The sequence below is a fragment of the Tupaia chinensis genome, unplaced genomic scaffold (genome assembly GCF_000334495.1).
Source record: "Tupaia chinensis unplaced genomic scaffold, TupChi_1.0 Scaffold140301_1, whole genome shotgun sequence".
Classification (NCBI taxonomy): domain Eukaryota; kingdom Metazoa; phylum Chordata; class Mammalia; order Scandentia; family Tupaiidae; genus Tupaia; species Tupaia belangeri.
The window spans coordinates 407,037-425,127 of record NW_006200179.1 but is presented as its reverse complement, the minus strand read 5'-3'; the positions used below and the strand labels follow the sequence as shown (position 1 = coordinate 425,127).

General features: G+C 36.3%; 1 protein-coding gene across 8 annotated transcripts in view; it reads left to right on the top strand.

The window, feature by feature from the left end:
* Window positions 1-18,091, top strand: part of ROBO1 (roundabout guidance receptor 1) — a 1,280,027-nt gene that overhangs the window by 1,131,436 nt on the left and 130,500 nt on the right. For all 8 annotated transcript variants that reach the window (XM_006162599.3, XM_006162600.3, XM_006162604.3 and 5 more), the window contains 2 exons: window positions 16,369-16,489; window positions 17,268-17,406. In XM_006162599.3, the coding sequence (XP_006162661.1) occupies window positions 16,369-16,489; window positions 17,268-17,406 (260 nt within the window). The remainder of the gene's footprint in view (window positions 1-16,368; window positions 16,490-17,267; window positions 17,407-18,091) is intronic.

The following is an 18,091-nucleotide window of genomic DNA, read 5'->3' as shown; positions in this document are numbered from 1 at the left end:
ATAACCTGTTGGATTAATGGAATTCAGTTGGATGGTCAGATCGGTCAGGCTTACTTATGAAGCGTGATGAAAGGAGGGTCCTCAATCTGCCATGTTCAGGGAGGTCCACACATAGAATCTATTTGCTTCTCCTCCCATTGGGACTCAGGATCTATACACTTACAAAATATTACTAATTTGTAGTTTGCCTGATGGGAAGCAAAGCTAATATGAGTTCTTGTTTTCTATCCCCAAAAAGCTCAATATAGAAACTTTAATTTGGATCTAAATAGAGTGAGCACGGATCCACTTACTAGATGATTTCTAGCAAGTTTCATTTTCTTTTGTTTCATTTCTTTCCTTTTTCCTTTTCTTTTCTTTTTCTTTCTTTCTTTCTCTTTCTTTAAATATTTGCTAGAGGGTGTATGTGCTCACCAGGAGAGAGAGAGAAAGGGAGGGAAAATGAGAAAGCACTCCTCCTTCATTTCTCCTTTTAGGACCTTAGACATACATTCACATGTGGCTGGCATATTTTTCAAGCCTCCAGGTCTGTACAGTTGGCTAGGTGCGATCCAACATTGCCACCTTAACCACCACACCACTGACTAGCCCTGGAACAAGTTTCTGATATTCTCTTGCACCTTAGTTACCTCATACAAAAAATAAGAAAATAGATCTACCATGTACAAGTTGAAGATAATGCCTGCAACAATGTCACGTACATAGCAGGTGCCAGTACACCACAGTTCTTGTTTATTGCAATGTTAATAATCCAGATTATTGTCTACATACTTAATACACTTATTAAATTCACACGGCTTCACTGAGACATTTTTCATGTATTTGCAGAGAAAATTGACAAAGGAATTTTACACATAGAACATATTTTTTCCCCAGATGTTAATTTTGTTGAATTGTTCAGTTCTTTAATAAAAGGGTCTCGACACCTGGCGCCAGTTCATAGCCTGTTAGGAACTGCGCTGCACAACACGAGGTTAATGGTGGCCCAGTGAGCAAAGCTCCATCTGCGTTTACAGTTGTTCCCCTTTGTTGGCATTACCATGTGAGCTCCATTTCCTGTCAAATCAGCAGCAGCATTCGGGGCTCATAGGAGCACAAACCCTATTGCAAGTTGCACATGTGAGGGACCTAGGTTGTGAGATCTCATAAGCTATCTTCCCTTACCCTACCCCTGCCAGTGGAAAAATTGTCTTTCATAAAACAGGTCCCTGGTGCCAAAAGAGTTGGGGAATGCTTCTTTAACACTCCTGTAAGGGGTCAGCAGGTAGCATGATGGTTTAAGTGATGGATCCCACATAGCTAACTCTGTGGTTGGAGTCCTGCACCTAGCAGCTTAAAAAACACACAGAGCATGTGCATGTGTTCCCAGATCTCAAGAGCATAATGGAGAAGGAACTGCAGAAGGGACTGGCTATCCTCCCTGGGGGATGATTTTTCATTTTCTCTGTTTCTCTCTCTTTCTCTCTCTCCAGAGAGGGAAGGTGCCCTATAACAACAAAAACAAAAACAAAAACTTCCATAGAAGCCCACCCACCTCACCCCCACCTGCATACAGCCAGGTGCAGTATGGCTGTGGTGGACAGCCCTGCAAACATGGCAGTGTGAGCAGTGGAAAGTCGGGGCTGTGGATGCATGGATGCCTGCAGTGCCATGCCTGCTACGGTCCTGGTGGTCGAAGGAAGGTACCATCAGGATGATGCACATGGGACTGACTGGGCTGTAAGTGTGTACATTCACAGGAACATGAATAAATCCCAACAGAAAATGCATTGGAACAGTGAAAATCAACAATTTTCTACAGAAAGCTTTGATAGATTTTACTATAATCTGCCTGAAGCTGGAACAGAACTGAACAAACGATGAGTTTGGTACTTTGGAAAGTGAGAGCTGCTCGTGAACTCTATTCTCCTCTATCGGGAGAAGCAATTGAAATTAAGGAAACTCTTGCAGAAAATGCAGGACTTGCTAACAAATCTTGTTATGAAGATGGTTGGCTGATCAAGATGACACTGAGTAACCCTTCAGAACAAGATGAACTAATGAGGGAAGAAGTGTATGAGAAGTACTTAAAATCTGTGGAAGGGTGAAAGTAGAACCCATCAAGTATTATGAAACACCTTCATCTAGCATGGTTGTCCTAAATTAGTGGTTGACAGAAGACTTAAAATAGCAATTTGTAGCAATACCAGTAGAAAAGAACCTACTCTGAACACTATTACTGGAAGGAAATATCCCTTAATTTTGTAATGATTGCAGATAAATGTAGATCTTCACAATATTCTATGATACTTTGACTAAGGTTCAAGTATTTAGAATTCATGAAATTATCTGTGGTTAAAACCAGTTATATAAAAATTGTATAATTAGTGATAACACTGTAACATCAAGCTTATACGACACTGTATCTTGCTTATATCAGCTCTTGGATTTGGGTTGGAAAACTTAATTATCTTTCCATTGGAAATAACTGAGAGTGGAGAAAAGTTTTTGTTAGTTGTATATTGTCAATGAAGAACAACACTGTTTTTGTTTTGTAATATACTGCATTGCTGATGCTATTTTATACAGTTGAAGCAACGGCTCTGCAGGAAAATAAGAAACAAATAATAAAATATTCATTTCTTTTTTAAAAAATAAACTTCCATAGAAACATCAGAGAATTTAAATTTATTTGCTATGTTGGTAGAAAGTGTTCAGAATTTTAGTTTGTCTTTTATAATACATTATAAAATAGTGTTTCCAACATAAATTCTAAAAGGTTAAGCCCTTTTTAAAGCAATATTAAATGCCTGATCCCTCAGATTATTAAAAATCTTGATAATGCTCTTTCTTTCTAGGTTCTGTGCATTTTAAGTATTAGAGATAGGACCAGGTCCTTGATATCTGAGATATATATTATATACAGAATAGATGCAAGAGACATCAGAGCAAGTGGTTTCCATTTCTTTTATTTGGCTTCTTAATCTTCTAAATGACTGACATCATTTCTACCAGAACCTTTACAATCATTTAATGCTGGAACTCTTAGTTATGTTTATCTAGAAACAAGCTAAAACTCTCACAGTTTCTGAGTTTTTTTTTTTTTTTTGCCTTTAAAAAAATTACCAGAGGGCACACTCACCAGAGAAAGAGAAAGAGGCAGAAAAAGGGAGCAGGAGAAAGAACCCCTGCCCCCATAGGCCGTCTTCACACTGCAATTCCCTCTCCATCTACCCACACACGCACACAAACCTGGTGTTATTTCTCCAGCCGCCGGATGAGACTCAAACTGTAGTGGGCCATGTAGGATCCACCTCCCTTAACCACTGGGACATAAGGATGGCCCCACATTCTGATTTTTAACTCAAAGCTCCAACCCTATAGCTTATATTTAAGATTAGGAGCAGTGAAAAACACCAGTATCCTTGAATATAATTAATGCCATTTACATCATATTTTGTGCTCAGGGTGTCTTGCAGGGAACTGAGCCATTTATGACTGAAAAAGAAAGTTACAAATAAATCCTACACTGAAAATTTTTTGAAATACTTTTTTCTAAAAAGTTATTTATTTATTTTGTCCACTATGGGAGAAAGAAAAGGAGGCACTCCCAATAGATTCTTCATGCCACAACCCAAACCCAGTGTCAGCCAACCCAAACTACAGGAATGCATGCACGAACCTGGGGTGTATAGGGAGACCTTGAGATACGAACCTGGGGTTTTAACATATGGTCTTGGCATGGCAGCGTGTGGTGTTACTTCAGCACCACCATTACTGGCCTAAAATACACTTTGGGTAGATCACTTTCATTTTGTTTTCACAGATAACTATAGAAATTGAAGTGGGCAGAAAGCATTTATTTTTATTTCTTGTTTGTCTATGAGTTAATTAGCAGTTCTCAGAAAATAGTGAAAGATGCTTTTGGGTAATCCTGAGGCTTCATATAACCCACCGAAAAGTCCTTTAAACTCTAATTCAGATCTTTCTTCCTATGATTATATTTTCATATAGGTAAATTATCTTATTTGCTTCCTCTTAGGAAATATGTGGATGTATTTTAACTTATTTTATTTAACATGGGTAGTGTTGGAGGATACAGGAGTTATTTATCTTCTGATTATGTGTCTTTTATAAAATGAGGCACAAATTTGCCACGTAACTGAGTTACATTCTTGCATAGTTTTATGATCCATAAAAGAGAGTGAAGTGACTGCCATATGGAGGATGCTGGATGTCTGTCCCTGAACTGATGAGCTCTGACTTCTGTTAGTCAATTAAGCTTGTCACTTGCAAGCTCTTCTTCTTGTCCTTTACTCTTTGGGATTAAAATTTCGGAATGTGAATGAGCATTTACTTCACTTTGTAGTTATTATGTGGATGAATGAGCATTTACTTCACTTTGTAGTTATTATTTTGACATTCAGATTTGTATAGCATCTTAATAACAGTAAATGTGTTTATTGCTTTTTGTTTTACATTTGCAAATTAATGTTTCTGTAAACTTGGCCATTATCAATTTCTGAATCAAGAATCTCTTATACATACCCAACTTTGATTTGACTCTGCCTGCTCTGGTTATGTGTCTTCTTCAGAACATAAGTGAATTAAAATTTCAGCAGTAACAAATTATACCAGGTTTCTGGAAAAGGCATTATCTCAGCAAGGCATTTGGTAGTAAGGGAAATTCTCACACTGGACTGAAACCAGAGAGAAGAACCTATGGAGAGAGAAAGGGAATTACTGTTATAGGAAAAGTATTTTCAGCTGGTGTACTTACAGCTTAAAAGAGCCAAGAGCTCGAAAATAAGCTTTTCTTCCCTCAACTACTATGCACATTTGTCATCTTTATTTCTAGACTATGGTCATAATTCCTTCATAGATTTTTATTTCAGGCTGTCTTACCAGTGACTGTATGTAAATTCAGGATCTTAGCCAGATGGTTGGAGAGGTGATAAAAAGCAAACCTGGTTTTGTGTGAAAGTGAAAATTGTCTGTAAGACTTCATTTTTAACCTTTGAAACAGCAGGACATTGTTCCATGAGTCCTGTGAAGGAAATAACACATTAACTTTAACAGGTATGAGCTAATTTAAATTTTCATATCCATGCTGAATATTTCCATATAACCTACCTAGAATTCTCAGAGAAGTAAAAGAGAAAAAAAAAATCAGCTTTTGTACTTTTAAGACATAGCTAGCAAAAGGCTATTTTATTCCAGAACTGCTCTTTATATTGCCTCCTTTTTATAGGATTCAGTTTTCGGTTCTGGTCTTAATGACTTGGGGAACCAGGCACCTGGGGAATCTGCTAAAAGCCCTGTTTCATCTCTCCCTTTCATCAGCATTAAGCAGTTGTCTGTCCCTGGTTTGGAATACTATAAACTAGTGAAGGCATTCTTGGCTGATTGCTTTAGGCTGTTTACCTCTGATCGGTCCAAGACAATGGGTGTCCTCAGGAAAATGCCTAGCCAAGTCTTCATATTGTCTTTGAACTGCACTTAAGCAAGTGAAATAAGGTGCTTCAACAAGGCTGTGTCTCTTCTTTATATGATCCCTTGTTAAAATTAGGATTCACAAGGAGGTCTTGTGGTAATATAAACTATAATAGATAGAAAGGTACTAATTTAAACTCTCCCAAAGAAAATCATTCTCTCCCTTGAAGTTCACCATGTCTCTCTGCAGGGTGGCTCCCACTTTCCTGCAATTAGCAATACAGCTCTTCCTGATGTACTCTGTAATCAAATTATCGTAGGTGTGCTTCTGCAGCAGCAAACAGCCAACTACCAATTTATAAATGGCTAGGAAGAGGAAATGAGAAGGTTAGAAGAAGCATAAGTAGCAGAGGAATGTAGCTAGCTGCCATCGTACAAAGCAGCAGCTCTCTGAGGCCTCTGTTCTCAGCTGGCAGCTCACCAAGCTGTGCAGAGAGCCACGCGTTCCCATTGGGATAATTGCTTTTTTTGCATGAGTCTCTTGTTGCTTCTCTCTGATGATCAAGTGTGTTTAAAATCCTGGCTGAATTCATGTTGATTTTCAAATGGTCCTGTAAAGTGTACCAGCAAACAAATGAAATGGGATCCTGTTCTTGTGTATGCATATAGCCCAGGCGAATATGGAACACCAATGGAGAGATCAGAATTGCCTATTTTTCTCCTCAATCCCACTCCTAAGAGAACAGTACAAAGACCTACAAGTCATGGTTTGCCTGTTTATAATGGCATCTCTTTATGCCACCAGGATTAATGTAGATGGTCATTTTATTGCGTTCAATTTGTCATTGGCCTATTTTCTTTGCAATGCATATGTACATACCTTGGCATCCTTTTGTTCTAAGATTTGTTATATAACATTTTCTAAGCAAATTGCAGGAACATTATTTACACTTCCTTCAAATGGGCTATAAAAAACTAAGTGGGTTTTGCATAAAAATCAACTAGTGAATGGATGAGTAAAATCAACTTGAATATTTCCTATAATTGGATAGAAATATGCTTGGCTTTATAGTCCATAGTAAAACAAACAAACAAAACTTGCCAAGATTAACTGATCTACTTTCATTAGTTTGATTGGCCCCAGGGTACAGCACTCTTGTGGGTCACATGTTCATATTGGATGGTCCTGAGTACATGGGCAATGTAACAGCTTTTCAGTGAGCAACATGACACCAAGATTTTGTATAATCAAGTGACTTGGTGGAAATTATTTAAAACAATGCATTTTCCCCATCCCTTCTTTTTTTTGCCTCTTCTTCCTCCCGCCTTTTTCTCTCTTAGGTCCCTGAACCAGTGAAATAGAAACAAGAAGTGATGACTTCTTTGAAAATGAGTGGAGTAAACGTAGCCTTTATGAAAAGAAGAAAGAATAAATTGATAGACTTAAATAATTAAAAAATAGTCAGGAAGAAAAACTGTTTTGAATGCTACTTATTTATTGTTTATATTAATCTAAAACAAAACATGTGATTTGAGACCTAAATATGAAAGTATTTTTAACAGATACATGGCACTATTTTAAAAAATATTTTGTGTGCCAAGAATAGTATAAACAGAATAAAAATTTCTCAAAATTCATTCTTATACTTAATTAAAATATTTATGATGATGATAGGAGTACACATAGATTGTTTCTATAAATGATGTTCAGTGGTAGAAATTTAGTAAAAATTTAAATTTTTATCTGATAACTAGCTACATTAAGATTTACGTCATAAAGAGAAAAGTATTACTGTGTATATTCAGAAATATAAACTATCTACATATGACATTAAACTATAATTAGTAAAAACATAAAATCACTTAATACTAACCATGACAGTTTTAAAAATTGCCCAATTTACCTGGAGAGTAATAAGAAATATTGCCAAATAAATAATACTACATTTCTTTGGTATTGTGTAAGATCTGTATGGTATGAACTACCTTCTACTTGGTTAAATTTATTTTCTGTAGCTATTAGATGTTTTGGGTTATTTATCTGATATTTGCTTATCATTTGTATAATATAATTATGCTATATCTGTGATGTTCATAATTCAGGATGTAATAAAATACAATTGAAAGATAAGGTATGTTAGAAGATATGTATGCTTTAATCTTTCATCTAAACTGCTTAGCATTAAAGGTTGATAGCACCACTCTTGTAGCCAGAATGGAAAGTGATGTGTATTATTCCACCTCCTCCCTCTCTCTGCTCCCTGCTCTAACAAGGCATCTTTTCATTTCTTTATTACTTTTTGTTGTTGAGTTATGCCAGATTTCAAAGAAATAAAAGCTGTCATTGTGACTCTTATTCATATGTTTCTGCTGAAATGAATCCTAAGGGATCATTCCAAACTGTCCTGCAGCTTACTTCACCAAGAATGTCTGGGGGCTATGACTGACCATCTGGGTTACCTGCATTTCACTGTCATTAAGGAGCCATGCATGGCACTATGGTACTTCACACAACAGCTTGCTATCTATTCTCTAGGTTCAACATCCAGGCAGAAGTGACAAACTCGCTATGAAGAGATACTCTGCCCAAGGAGACTTAGTGGAGAATTATAGGTGATACACTAGACCATAATTCAAAGCCTCCCACCTCACTTTGTAAAGTAGTGTGAAAATGACTCAGTGGTACAACCTCAAGTTTTTCAGGGGAAAAAAAAAAAAAACCTGAAAAAAAAAGAAAAAAGCTGAACTCACGTGCTTTAGAAAACCTCATGTTAATCTTACTTATTAGTATAAATGAATCGTCCCAAGCCTTTAATCTTTCAGAAAATTATAAAATTCAAGTACTACACAATATCCCATTGACATGATGGTGCCTATATATGTCTTAAATGTATTATTTGAAACATATTTCTCTTTTAGCATTCTAAATCACTACTCTCTTAATCCATTGTTTTAATGTGCTTTTAAAATAGCAGTTCTCCTAAGAACACAGATTTTGAATGCAAAACCTACTAAAGGAAATTAGATAAATTACATGACAGTATGGTGTGTAGAAATTTGAAATCATCTTTGAAGCTCTTAATATAATTAGCGGTTCCTTTTTTGGTCTGTTGAATTCAAGTCACATTAGGTTAATGTAATTAAAAGCAGAAAAGATTTTGTGTAGCCAAACTGGTTAATTAGCCCCAGTCGGTTTAGTAGGTTAACCTTGAGGTGTATGGATAATGTTGTGGGCTGATGCCTGAAAAAAGATTTCTGTGTAACAGATACTGCAAATCATCTGACTTGCTTTAGGGTAGAAAAAGGAAGACATACCAAGGAGTTCATTTTAAGTTCATCTTTATTTCTGATTGTGAGTACTGGTTGCAGGGTAAGCTCTGTACTCCATAGAACAACCAGATCAAAAAAAAAATAAAGAAAAAAAAAAGCTTAATTTATTTTTCCTTAAGAAGCATACTTATGTATGGGCAAAGGTAATAAGGTTTTCTTTTGTATTTTGGAATTAGGCATATTGATGGTAACTTTTTTCATGCTAAATAGGGACATAAAATGGTTCTTTTCAGTTTTGATAGAGAAGCTACATCTTTTACTCGATTTTTCTGTATCATTCCTCAGTAAACAACGTAGTGAAGAATATGAGGGTGTTATAGAAAGGGATTTGCTGTTTCAGAGAAATCTGTAAGTGCTGAAAGATTTTTACACTAAGGAAAATAATCAATTTTAGTTTTTATAGGTGAAATTCATGGTGTACAAAAATCACATATATCAAATACATTGAATATTTACATATGTCTCTAAAACTTTTTTTTTTTAATCTGAGACTGCTCCAAAGAAATATATAAAGTTTAAAGGTCTTTGAGACATTAAAATTCTTTACCACCTTCTTCCCAACCCTCCTCTGTCTCCTTCCCCAAAAGGAGCAGGACCATTGGGGCTGGGTTTTGTTTTGCTTTCATCAACTATGTATATAGCAGAGGCCCCCCTTTAAGCACTGTCTAGAGCTTATGGAAATGTGGGCTTCTAATGTGGTTACCACTGTGGGCTGGTAAGGTATATGGAAATGAGGAAGTAAGACCTCAGCCTTGGATTTTTGACATAGGCGAGATGCCAGCATATTGTCTGAAAGCTTAAGTCTCTGCTTCTCTACTACCCAGATTATGTTAATTGACATGGTGCTGCTGCAGTTCAGTGTTTAACATTGTGTCTGTTCATTATACCAACTCATTTTTTGATAGGTTTACAATTTGGCTGTCAGATCCTGCTGCAGGAAGAGACCTGCCAAGAAATATTTCTTAGCTTGTTAGAAATAGTGGTGTTTTCACATTTATAGTGTTTTGTATGTGTAAGACATTTTTTTTTTTCCTTTCCGTGTAGAGAAAAAAATGTCCATTTTCGGTTTATAAAGGGGCAGCCTTGTAGAATATATGAAGTCAGTGTAAGTCTACAATCATTATTTTTATATGACTCAACATAAAATAGTGATTGTTAATAGTAGATACTGCTCGAAAACTGGTACATTATGTTTGAGCAGGTTATGGTGTTATGATTTTTTCCCCCTGTTCTTTTGTTTATTGAAGAGAACAGGCCACAGATATTCAGTATTTGTGACTGTAGAGAACAGAATTACGGCTTTTAATTAGGTCCATTTCTACTCAGCTATTGACATATGCAAAAATCAATTTGAATTTATGGATATCGAAGACTGTCACTTATTATTATTTGTTTATTCTCTGTTTGCCTTACTTTGTTGTTTGTTCTTTCACTATTATCAATGTCTCTATCCTCTCTGAGGAATGAAACTTCCTCTCCCAGTCTTGGTGATGTGTGTTTAGTCTTCATTTATGTAATAACTTCTACCTGGGGTTCCCTAATATGTTTCCAGTGAGTATAGAATGCAATGTTGAATTTCGTAATGAAACTGTCTTACTGATGGGGAAAGAGAGCACATGCGTGCGAGAGAGAATTTTCAGACCAGTCTTGGAAGTCTCAGCATTTTCTCCCCCCAAAGAATAAACATTTCTTGTATTAGCTGAATTTATCTCTTTCTTTTGTAACTTTAATCCAGCCTTTACCCTTAGTTCAGAGCTGGGTGCTTAGAACAAAGTTTCTCAACCACAGTGCTATGGAGGATCTGCATCAGACCACCCTTTGATGTGGAAGACTGCTACAATTATTGCACAATGTCCACCAGCATCTCTGGCCTCTACCCACTACATACCAGAAGCACTGCCTCCTGTCCCAAGTTCTGACAATCAGAGGAACTGGATATTGCCAAATATGGGCAAGAGAAGGAGATTGTTCTCATTAGAATGCACGTTTTGGAGGAAATAATAATAACATATATAGCTGAAGAATTACTTGTTTCTAAGACTTTGCTGTAATGATGAAATACATACTTTCCTGACAAAACAAGCAGAAGCAGTGTTAGAAATTAATTTCAATAAGAAGCTTCTGGATTTTGCCTAACAAAGGAAGATTGTCTTGATTAGCAAAATATTTCTTGAATCATCTTAGATACATAAGGGTATACATTAAATTGTCATGATGATAATATGCAGGCATTTACTTAAATGCTTAATGTGATTTATCATGTATATTTTTTATAAAGTCCTGGGAGGTAGGCATTAATAGGATTCCTACTTTAGAGGTGAAAAACAAAGGTACAGAAGAATAAATGCTTTGCCTAAAAATCACACATATACATTAAGAAGTAGTTTGAATTCAGAACTCATGTACACTGCTTCTCTGTGTATCTGAAATATAATCTAAAATTTAAAATTATTAAGAGTCTGGTTCTACCTTAGACAATGTTGGTAAAGAATATCTTAAGTAGAAAAATAAAGGTGCCGTTTAGTTGATCTTACTTAGCCTTTGTTAACTGGTGCCTTTGCCATGGATAAGGAAAATGGAATTTTTCCCATTAAAAATATGTTATGTAAATTTAATATACCTTCAGGCCTTGATTAGTTTAATATTTTGGTCACTGCTATAGAAATTCTATAGGTATGAACAGCTGTGATTAATATATGCTTCCAGTCCACTTATGATACTTATGAAAAAGCATCTCAGGGCCAACAAGTGGCATGATGCTTAAGGTAGCTGGATCCCTCAGGTCTGGCAGCGACTGGACCCAGTAGCTTAAAAAAAAAGGGGGGGAACCAGCAGTTACCGTAATGGCTATGTCGCTGGATTACCACGTAGTTGACCACGGTTCGCGTCCCGGATCCGGTGGCTTAAAACTCACGCCGGGCGCGTGTGCGTGTGTGCCCAAGATCCCGAAAGGAAATGGAGGAGAGGGGTCTGCGGCGTGGCTATCCCCCCTGGAGGGTGTTTTCTCGCTTCCTGTCTCTCTGTCTCTCTCGGTCTGGCGAGCGCACGCGCCCTATAGCAAAAATCTCTCAAAAAAAAAAAAATGCCAGGCACATCTGTATGCATGCCTAAAATCTTAAGAGGAGAAATGAAGAATGGATGTGGCATGGCCAGGTTGCTTTCTCACTTTTCTTCTTTTTCAGTCTGTGTCTCGAGTGAGCACACATCCCCTATAGCAAAATTTAAGGAAAGAAAGAAGTGTCTCAAGATATCTGATTTATTAAAAAAAAAAATCTATATAGAAAGATTCATTCAAGTGGTGCATACATACTATTAGTGTTTGTTTAGTTGCAAAGGACCGAGAAAATATTTGTAAAATGCCTGGTGGTTATCTGGTGGTTATGCTTGATTTACACAGTAGACATGATTTAGTTATAAAAGATGGCTATAAAGAAAATTCTTATAAAATACAGTTTCTATATTTATAGTCAATACCAGAAACATAGATATGTGCTCCCACAGTGTAAGAATCCTGGTGCGCTGAGCTATAAAATGCTTTGAAGGTTGAGCAAAGTGTAATGTGTAGTAGGGACTTTAGGTATCGGGTGTTTACTATGAACTCTCTAGAACTTTATAGCTCTTTTTGAATCTTAGATGATGTCATCTATTATTTTCTCCCATTCCTCTGAAAACTGAAATTTTTCCTACTTCTGAAAATCGTCTAGCAGTCTCCTCATAGCTCCTGTTAAATAAATACCCTCCTTCATCACTTGTATGGATTCTTTAAAAATATAATAGCATTGGGCTGTGATATATAATGGTAATTGGTTCCCTACATGAGCATAAGCACGCTGATTTAAAACTCTACATTCCCAAGTGTTTATATTTGTGAAAGTAAATTGGTAGTCTATTATACTGAAGATGTAGAAATAAATCTGCACCGTTGAAACTTATTTATGTTATCATCCTTTGACTTTCATTTTTCTTTTTTTTTGGGGGGGGTTGGGAGCAGATTTTTGCTATAGGGTGCATGCACTCACCAGAAAGATAAGAGAGACAGAAAGGGAGAAATCACCCCCCTCCACACACACACACACACACAAGGAGGGGAGGGGATGGACATGCCGCAGTCCCTTCTCCTTCATCCCTTCTCGGGACCTTGGGCACATGTGCACATGCACTTGGCATGAGGTTTAAGCCACTGGGTCTGGCTTGAACCGCAGTTGACTACGTGGGAGTCCAGCGACATAACCATTATGCCATCTGGTGGTCCTTGACTTTAGTTTTTCTAAATATTTGAATGTTTTAAATTTATTTTTAAAGCCTTGCGGGTTTTTGTTTTTGGTAGCTAAAGCACATTGACTCCCTAATTTTAGAACAAAAAATATTTAATGCATTTGCTAGTTTCCCCTTAGTTTGCCATAACTTTTATCTATTATTTTATCACTTATTCAGAAGTGAACTGGTCTTCTACAATATGCAGATATTCAAGGTTAGATTCTTATGGCATTAGAGAAGGCACAATTTAAAGTTATAGAACCAATAAAGGGAAATCTCTGATGACTTAACTGAAATTTAGAAATTCCATTTAAGAATAGAATTTTTTCACCTCCTTTTGGGCTGTAATACTTTCATTTCCTCAAGATTTTGAAGATGTTTGTGTGACTGTTTCAAAATAAGTACATGATAAAAGAGTCCTACAGATGTTCTTAGGAGGATCTTGGTTTTAAGATACTCAAATTGTTCTTCAGCTCAAGAACTCAAGTTTATTAAACTCAAGTAATTAAATCTAATTATGACAATGGGTCTGAATGCTCTGCACTTACTGGCATTTTGTATAACACTGTAGCCAGAGTCACATAGCTTGCCTAATACTTAAGCCCTGTGCTAGCTTGTTATGTGACATTGGGCAAGTCACTTCTTCCCACAAAAATGTTCCTGTTTATAGACATTATGACAAGGACTATAAAGAAGAATTATATGTTCCTCTGCCTCATAATTCAAAGTCATGGAGAAAAAAAAAGGACAGTTAAAATCACAATTAAAGCATACTGTGGTGGTGAGCACAGTGGAGGTGTGTGGGAGGAGAGGTTATAGTTTCCTGAGCCACTGATCCCTTCAGTGAAAAATGAAGTTATTATAACTTTCTCCTAACAGTCTCACAGCAGGTTATGCTAAAGACTGAAATTTAAATAACATATCTGCACACACAAAAAATCACATTATAAAATACAAAATAGCACAATGAACAAATAACTCTGAGTTGGTGACTCACACTTGATGTGAGAATCCTAGTTTGAGACCTTCTAAGGAGATAAAGGCATGCATGAGAAAAGATGTATACACAGAAGGATGCTGATCTCAGTGCTCTTAATGAGGAGAAAATGAAATGTCTTAAATATCTACCAGTAGTGGAAAGATTCAGTAAAATATGATAAATCCTTATACTAGAATACTGTGTAGTCACTGAAACTGATGCTGAGAATCTATGTACAATATCTTTTCAAATATAAAAATGTCTTTATTTTACAGGTGCAGATACAGGTTACAGAAGGGTGTATGTCACATTATTTCACTTTAGGAAAAATATATGTGTGCATATATGCTTATAGTTATTGTCCATATGTGTGTTTGTAATGTATGTATAGGCATGATGTATAGATATGAGTAATGAACAGTGCAGAGAAAAATTCCAGAATTATATTTACAGATGTGACTAGACTAGCACAATCAAATACGGGGGAAAAACTCAGATTCTAAAACAACAAAAATTTAAATTTTTTTCTTATTATTCGGTTTGTTCTTTTTTTATTTAAATTTATTTATTTACCTTCATTCACTATACATCATTACAGCAAACAAAATGAAATTTCCCATCCAGAATACACTGTGTATTGGCTCAATCAAGCACATCAACATATGTGTTATTGTCAATAAATAATTTTCCATTTCTTGTTTACTGTATATTTTGTTATTTTTGCCCTCCTGGATTCCCTGTCTCTCACCCTCTGCCGTGTCTCACCCTCCTCCCACACTGTCTCTGGTATCCATGGTTGCTTTCTATGCCTTTCCCCCTATTTTATTTATTTGCTAATGAACTTAATTAATCTAAATATTTCCAATAGCAAGTGCAGCTGAGATATACATATCCATGAACACAAGTCTGACATTCGGCATAAACCTCAGTGAGTAGAATGAACATACTATAAAGTAGCACCTAGCTGAGGCTATATAGCTTACTTCAGACATCAAATATGCATTTTTTTAACTTCAAGAAAAATAGTTTTTGTGTTTTTTTTTCTCCTGAAACTTTTTTTAAATTAATTAATTTACATTCATCCTCTAATCATCGTCACAGCATACAAAAAGTAGTTATCCATCCAGAATATACTGCATAGTGACTTAATCATGTATGTTATCATCAATAATTTTCCATTTCTAGTTTCATATACATATATATATATATATATTTACCCCTATATCTGTTGGTTTGTTCTAAAGACCTAGCCAGAGTATCTAGTTTGAGTGCCTAGATTAAAATAATGTAATTTAGAGATTCCAAACATCAAACCTCACCTTTACAAAGTAGTAGTTTTAAAAATCTCTGTGGAGTATGTGAAAAAAAAAACCATTTCACTGTCTCCTGTCCTCCTCTTCCCTCCCTCCCCTCCTTCCTCCTTCTTTTTCTTTTTACCATTGTCTTTCTTTTCTCCTTTGTGTAATTGGTTCACCGTACAGAATTATCGTGAGGTCAAAACTGCCATGAATAAACATTCTGGAAGTTTTCCCTGACAAAACCTTTCTCAGGTTTAGGGCATTATGGATATTTATGGGTAATTGAGCTCCGCTCTTCAACCGAAAGCACATTAAATTAAGTAAGGATAGTACAGTTTCTGCATCCCAATCTTGCTTCACTCTACTTATTGCATTGCATGTCTACTTACATCTGTCATTAATTTTTATTTAATTAATTAAATGTTCCTCTATATCCAGATGTGACTTTTGAGATGATTTATTGGGATCTGTTTAGTCTCTACCTTTTAAGTCCCCAGTATACTGCTTTCAAGGCAGTAGCATCCATGTTTATCAGGAAAGAGCAGGCTTTACTCTGGTTTGCCATTTAAGGTACATTCCTTTAAAGCAGCCCTGGCAAATTAAGAAATTAGAGAATTTTTTATTTACACATGGTATGATACTAAGGTATGTTTTTTTTTCTTTTTTGTACTCACCTCTAATTGATAAGTACTTACTTATATATTGCCTATACTTATATCATATTAAAAACTTCCCTTTTCTTTTTCCACTTGCTAATCGAATTATTCATGCAATATTTTGTGGCTTTCATTTAACTGGATAATAGGATAGAACTTAGCTATTTGTAAGCACAAATTTTTGATCGTACAGAATATAATCATTTTACCAGAAACGTAAGTAAGGAAACATATTTTGCATCTTTCATATTGTACTTTTGGGATTTTGTGTAATGTTACTGTCTAAAAATATAGTGAATGCTACATCTCAGCTTTTTGATATGCCTGTGCTTTGATTTACCTGGTTAGAAAGTAGGCTTTTCTTGTGAAGACCTCTGTCATGGAAACATAGCTAAAGCAATTTTAATAGTATTCCTGTGAAACGTTTTTTTTCAAGATACGAGGAGGAAAGCTCATGATTACCTACACCCGTAAAAGCGATGCTGGGAAATATGTTTGCGTTGGTACCAACATGGTTGGGGAACGCGAGAGTGAAGTAGCAGAACTCACTGTTTTAGGTAAGTGCAATTTTATGCAGGCTGCTAGCTGTAAAACCTTTCTTGTTATTATTTAATATCTTTTTATAAAGGAGAAAGAAATGATCTTTATAGAAGGTATATGAGAGTGTCTTCAAATGGGAAATATGCATTGAGAATAAAAATATTCATGGACTTCAAAAAATTTTTGCACCAAAATAAGCTAGTATTTTTTTTTTTTTTGGAGAGGTTTTTACTATAAGGTGCATTTGCTCGTCAGAAATACAGAGAGAGACAGAAAGCGAGAAATCACCCCCCGTGGGGTGTCCACACCACAATCCCTTCCCCTCTGTTTTCCTTTTGGGATCTTGGGCATGCACACACACATGCCTGGTGTGAGTTTAAGCCACCATGTCTGGGACTCGAACCGTGGTTGACTGCATGGGAGTCCAGTGACATAGCCATTATGCCAACTGCTGTTTCCTAAAATAAACTAGTATTTTAATTCATTTTTTCCACAAAGTTTTTGAAGTCTCCTTATCAATTACCTTTCTGGAAGGAAGAAAGAAATAATAATAATCCAGTATTTTTAGAGGTGGAGAGAGGAAAGAAGGAATTAGTACAGTTGCCTGAGTTAAAATAGCTAAAGACATGGGTGGAAAACTAGGTGGAAGTACTACACCTAAAGAGAAGCTTCTAGAAGTAGAAAATTATATGGAATACTATTCTAATATTTTAAATGGTCGATCTGCATCTTGCTGAACATCTATTTTTTCCATTCATTGATCTTTTATCTTAAGATGCTTCTTTCCCATTTTAGAGAGACCATCATTTGTGAAGAGACCTAGTAACTTGGCAGTGACTGTGGATGACAGTGCGGAATTTAAATGTGAGGCCCGAGGTGACCCTGTGCCCACAGTACGCTGGAGAAAGGATGATGGAGAGCTGCCCAAATCCAGGTACAGATCAGAGTTCAACGATAACGCTCACCACCCCGGAGTTTCTCAGCAGTGTACTGTCCACATATGTGCAATTAGCGTAGTGTGCTCCAGACTCCTTGATCCAAGGCCAGATACAGTACCAGAGAGAGCGGCAGGAGAATACATGTTTTCTAAGGTTTTCAGATAAGAACTATGCATTCTCCACCATGGCCACCACAGGGACTTCTTGTAATATGTGATACTCCTTAAACACATTTCACTTCTGTTCAACCAGATCAGAGTTAATATAGATTTCTTGTAGACAGGAAAGGGAAGAAAGGTATCACATAAAGACTTAACTATGAGCCAATTACCAGTCAGGTTTTCTTTTTCTCAGCTATAATAGCACCAAGGAATGGTAGAACAGGTCAGAATTTCTTGCTATTGGTTGAGTCCTTAATTTGGCTAGGAGGAATTAGGAAGTATTAGGGAATGAGGCAATAAAATAAAGCCTTTGGGTATTGTCCGTAACTGTCTACTCTAGTGCAGCCATTAATCCAGCAAACATACATTGAGCCCTTGCTAGGTGTTCGGATTGCAGTGGTGGCTTAGACATAGTTTTCACTCTCAAGGAAGTTACAAAAGGAAATATGTAGGGATAGATACAGAATAAACATGGTAAAGCCTTTCTGTCACATAAAGGTAGACTTGGGTAAGCACACGA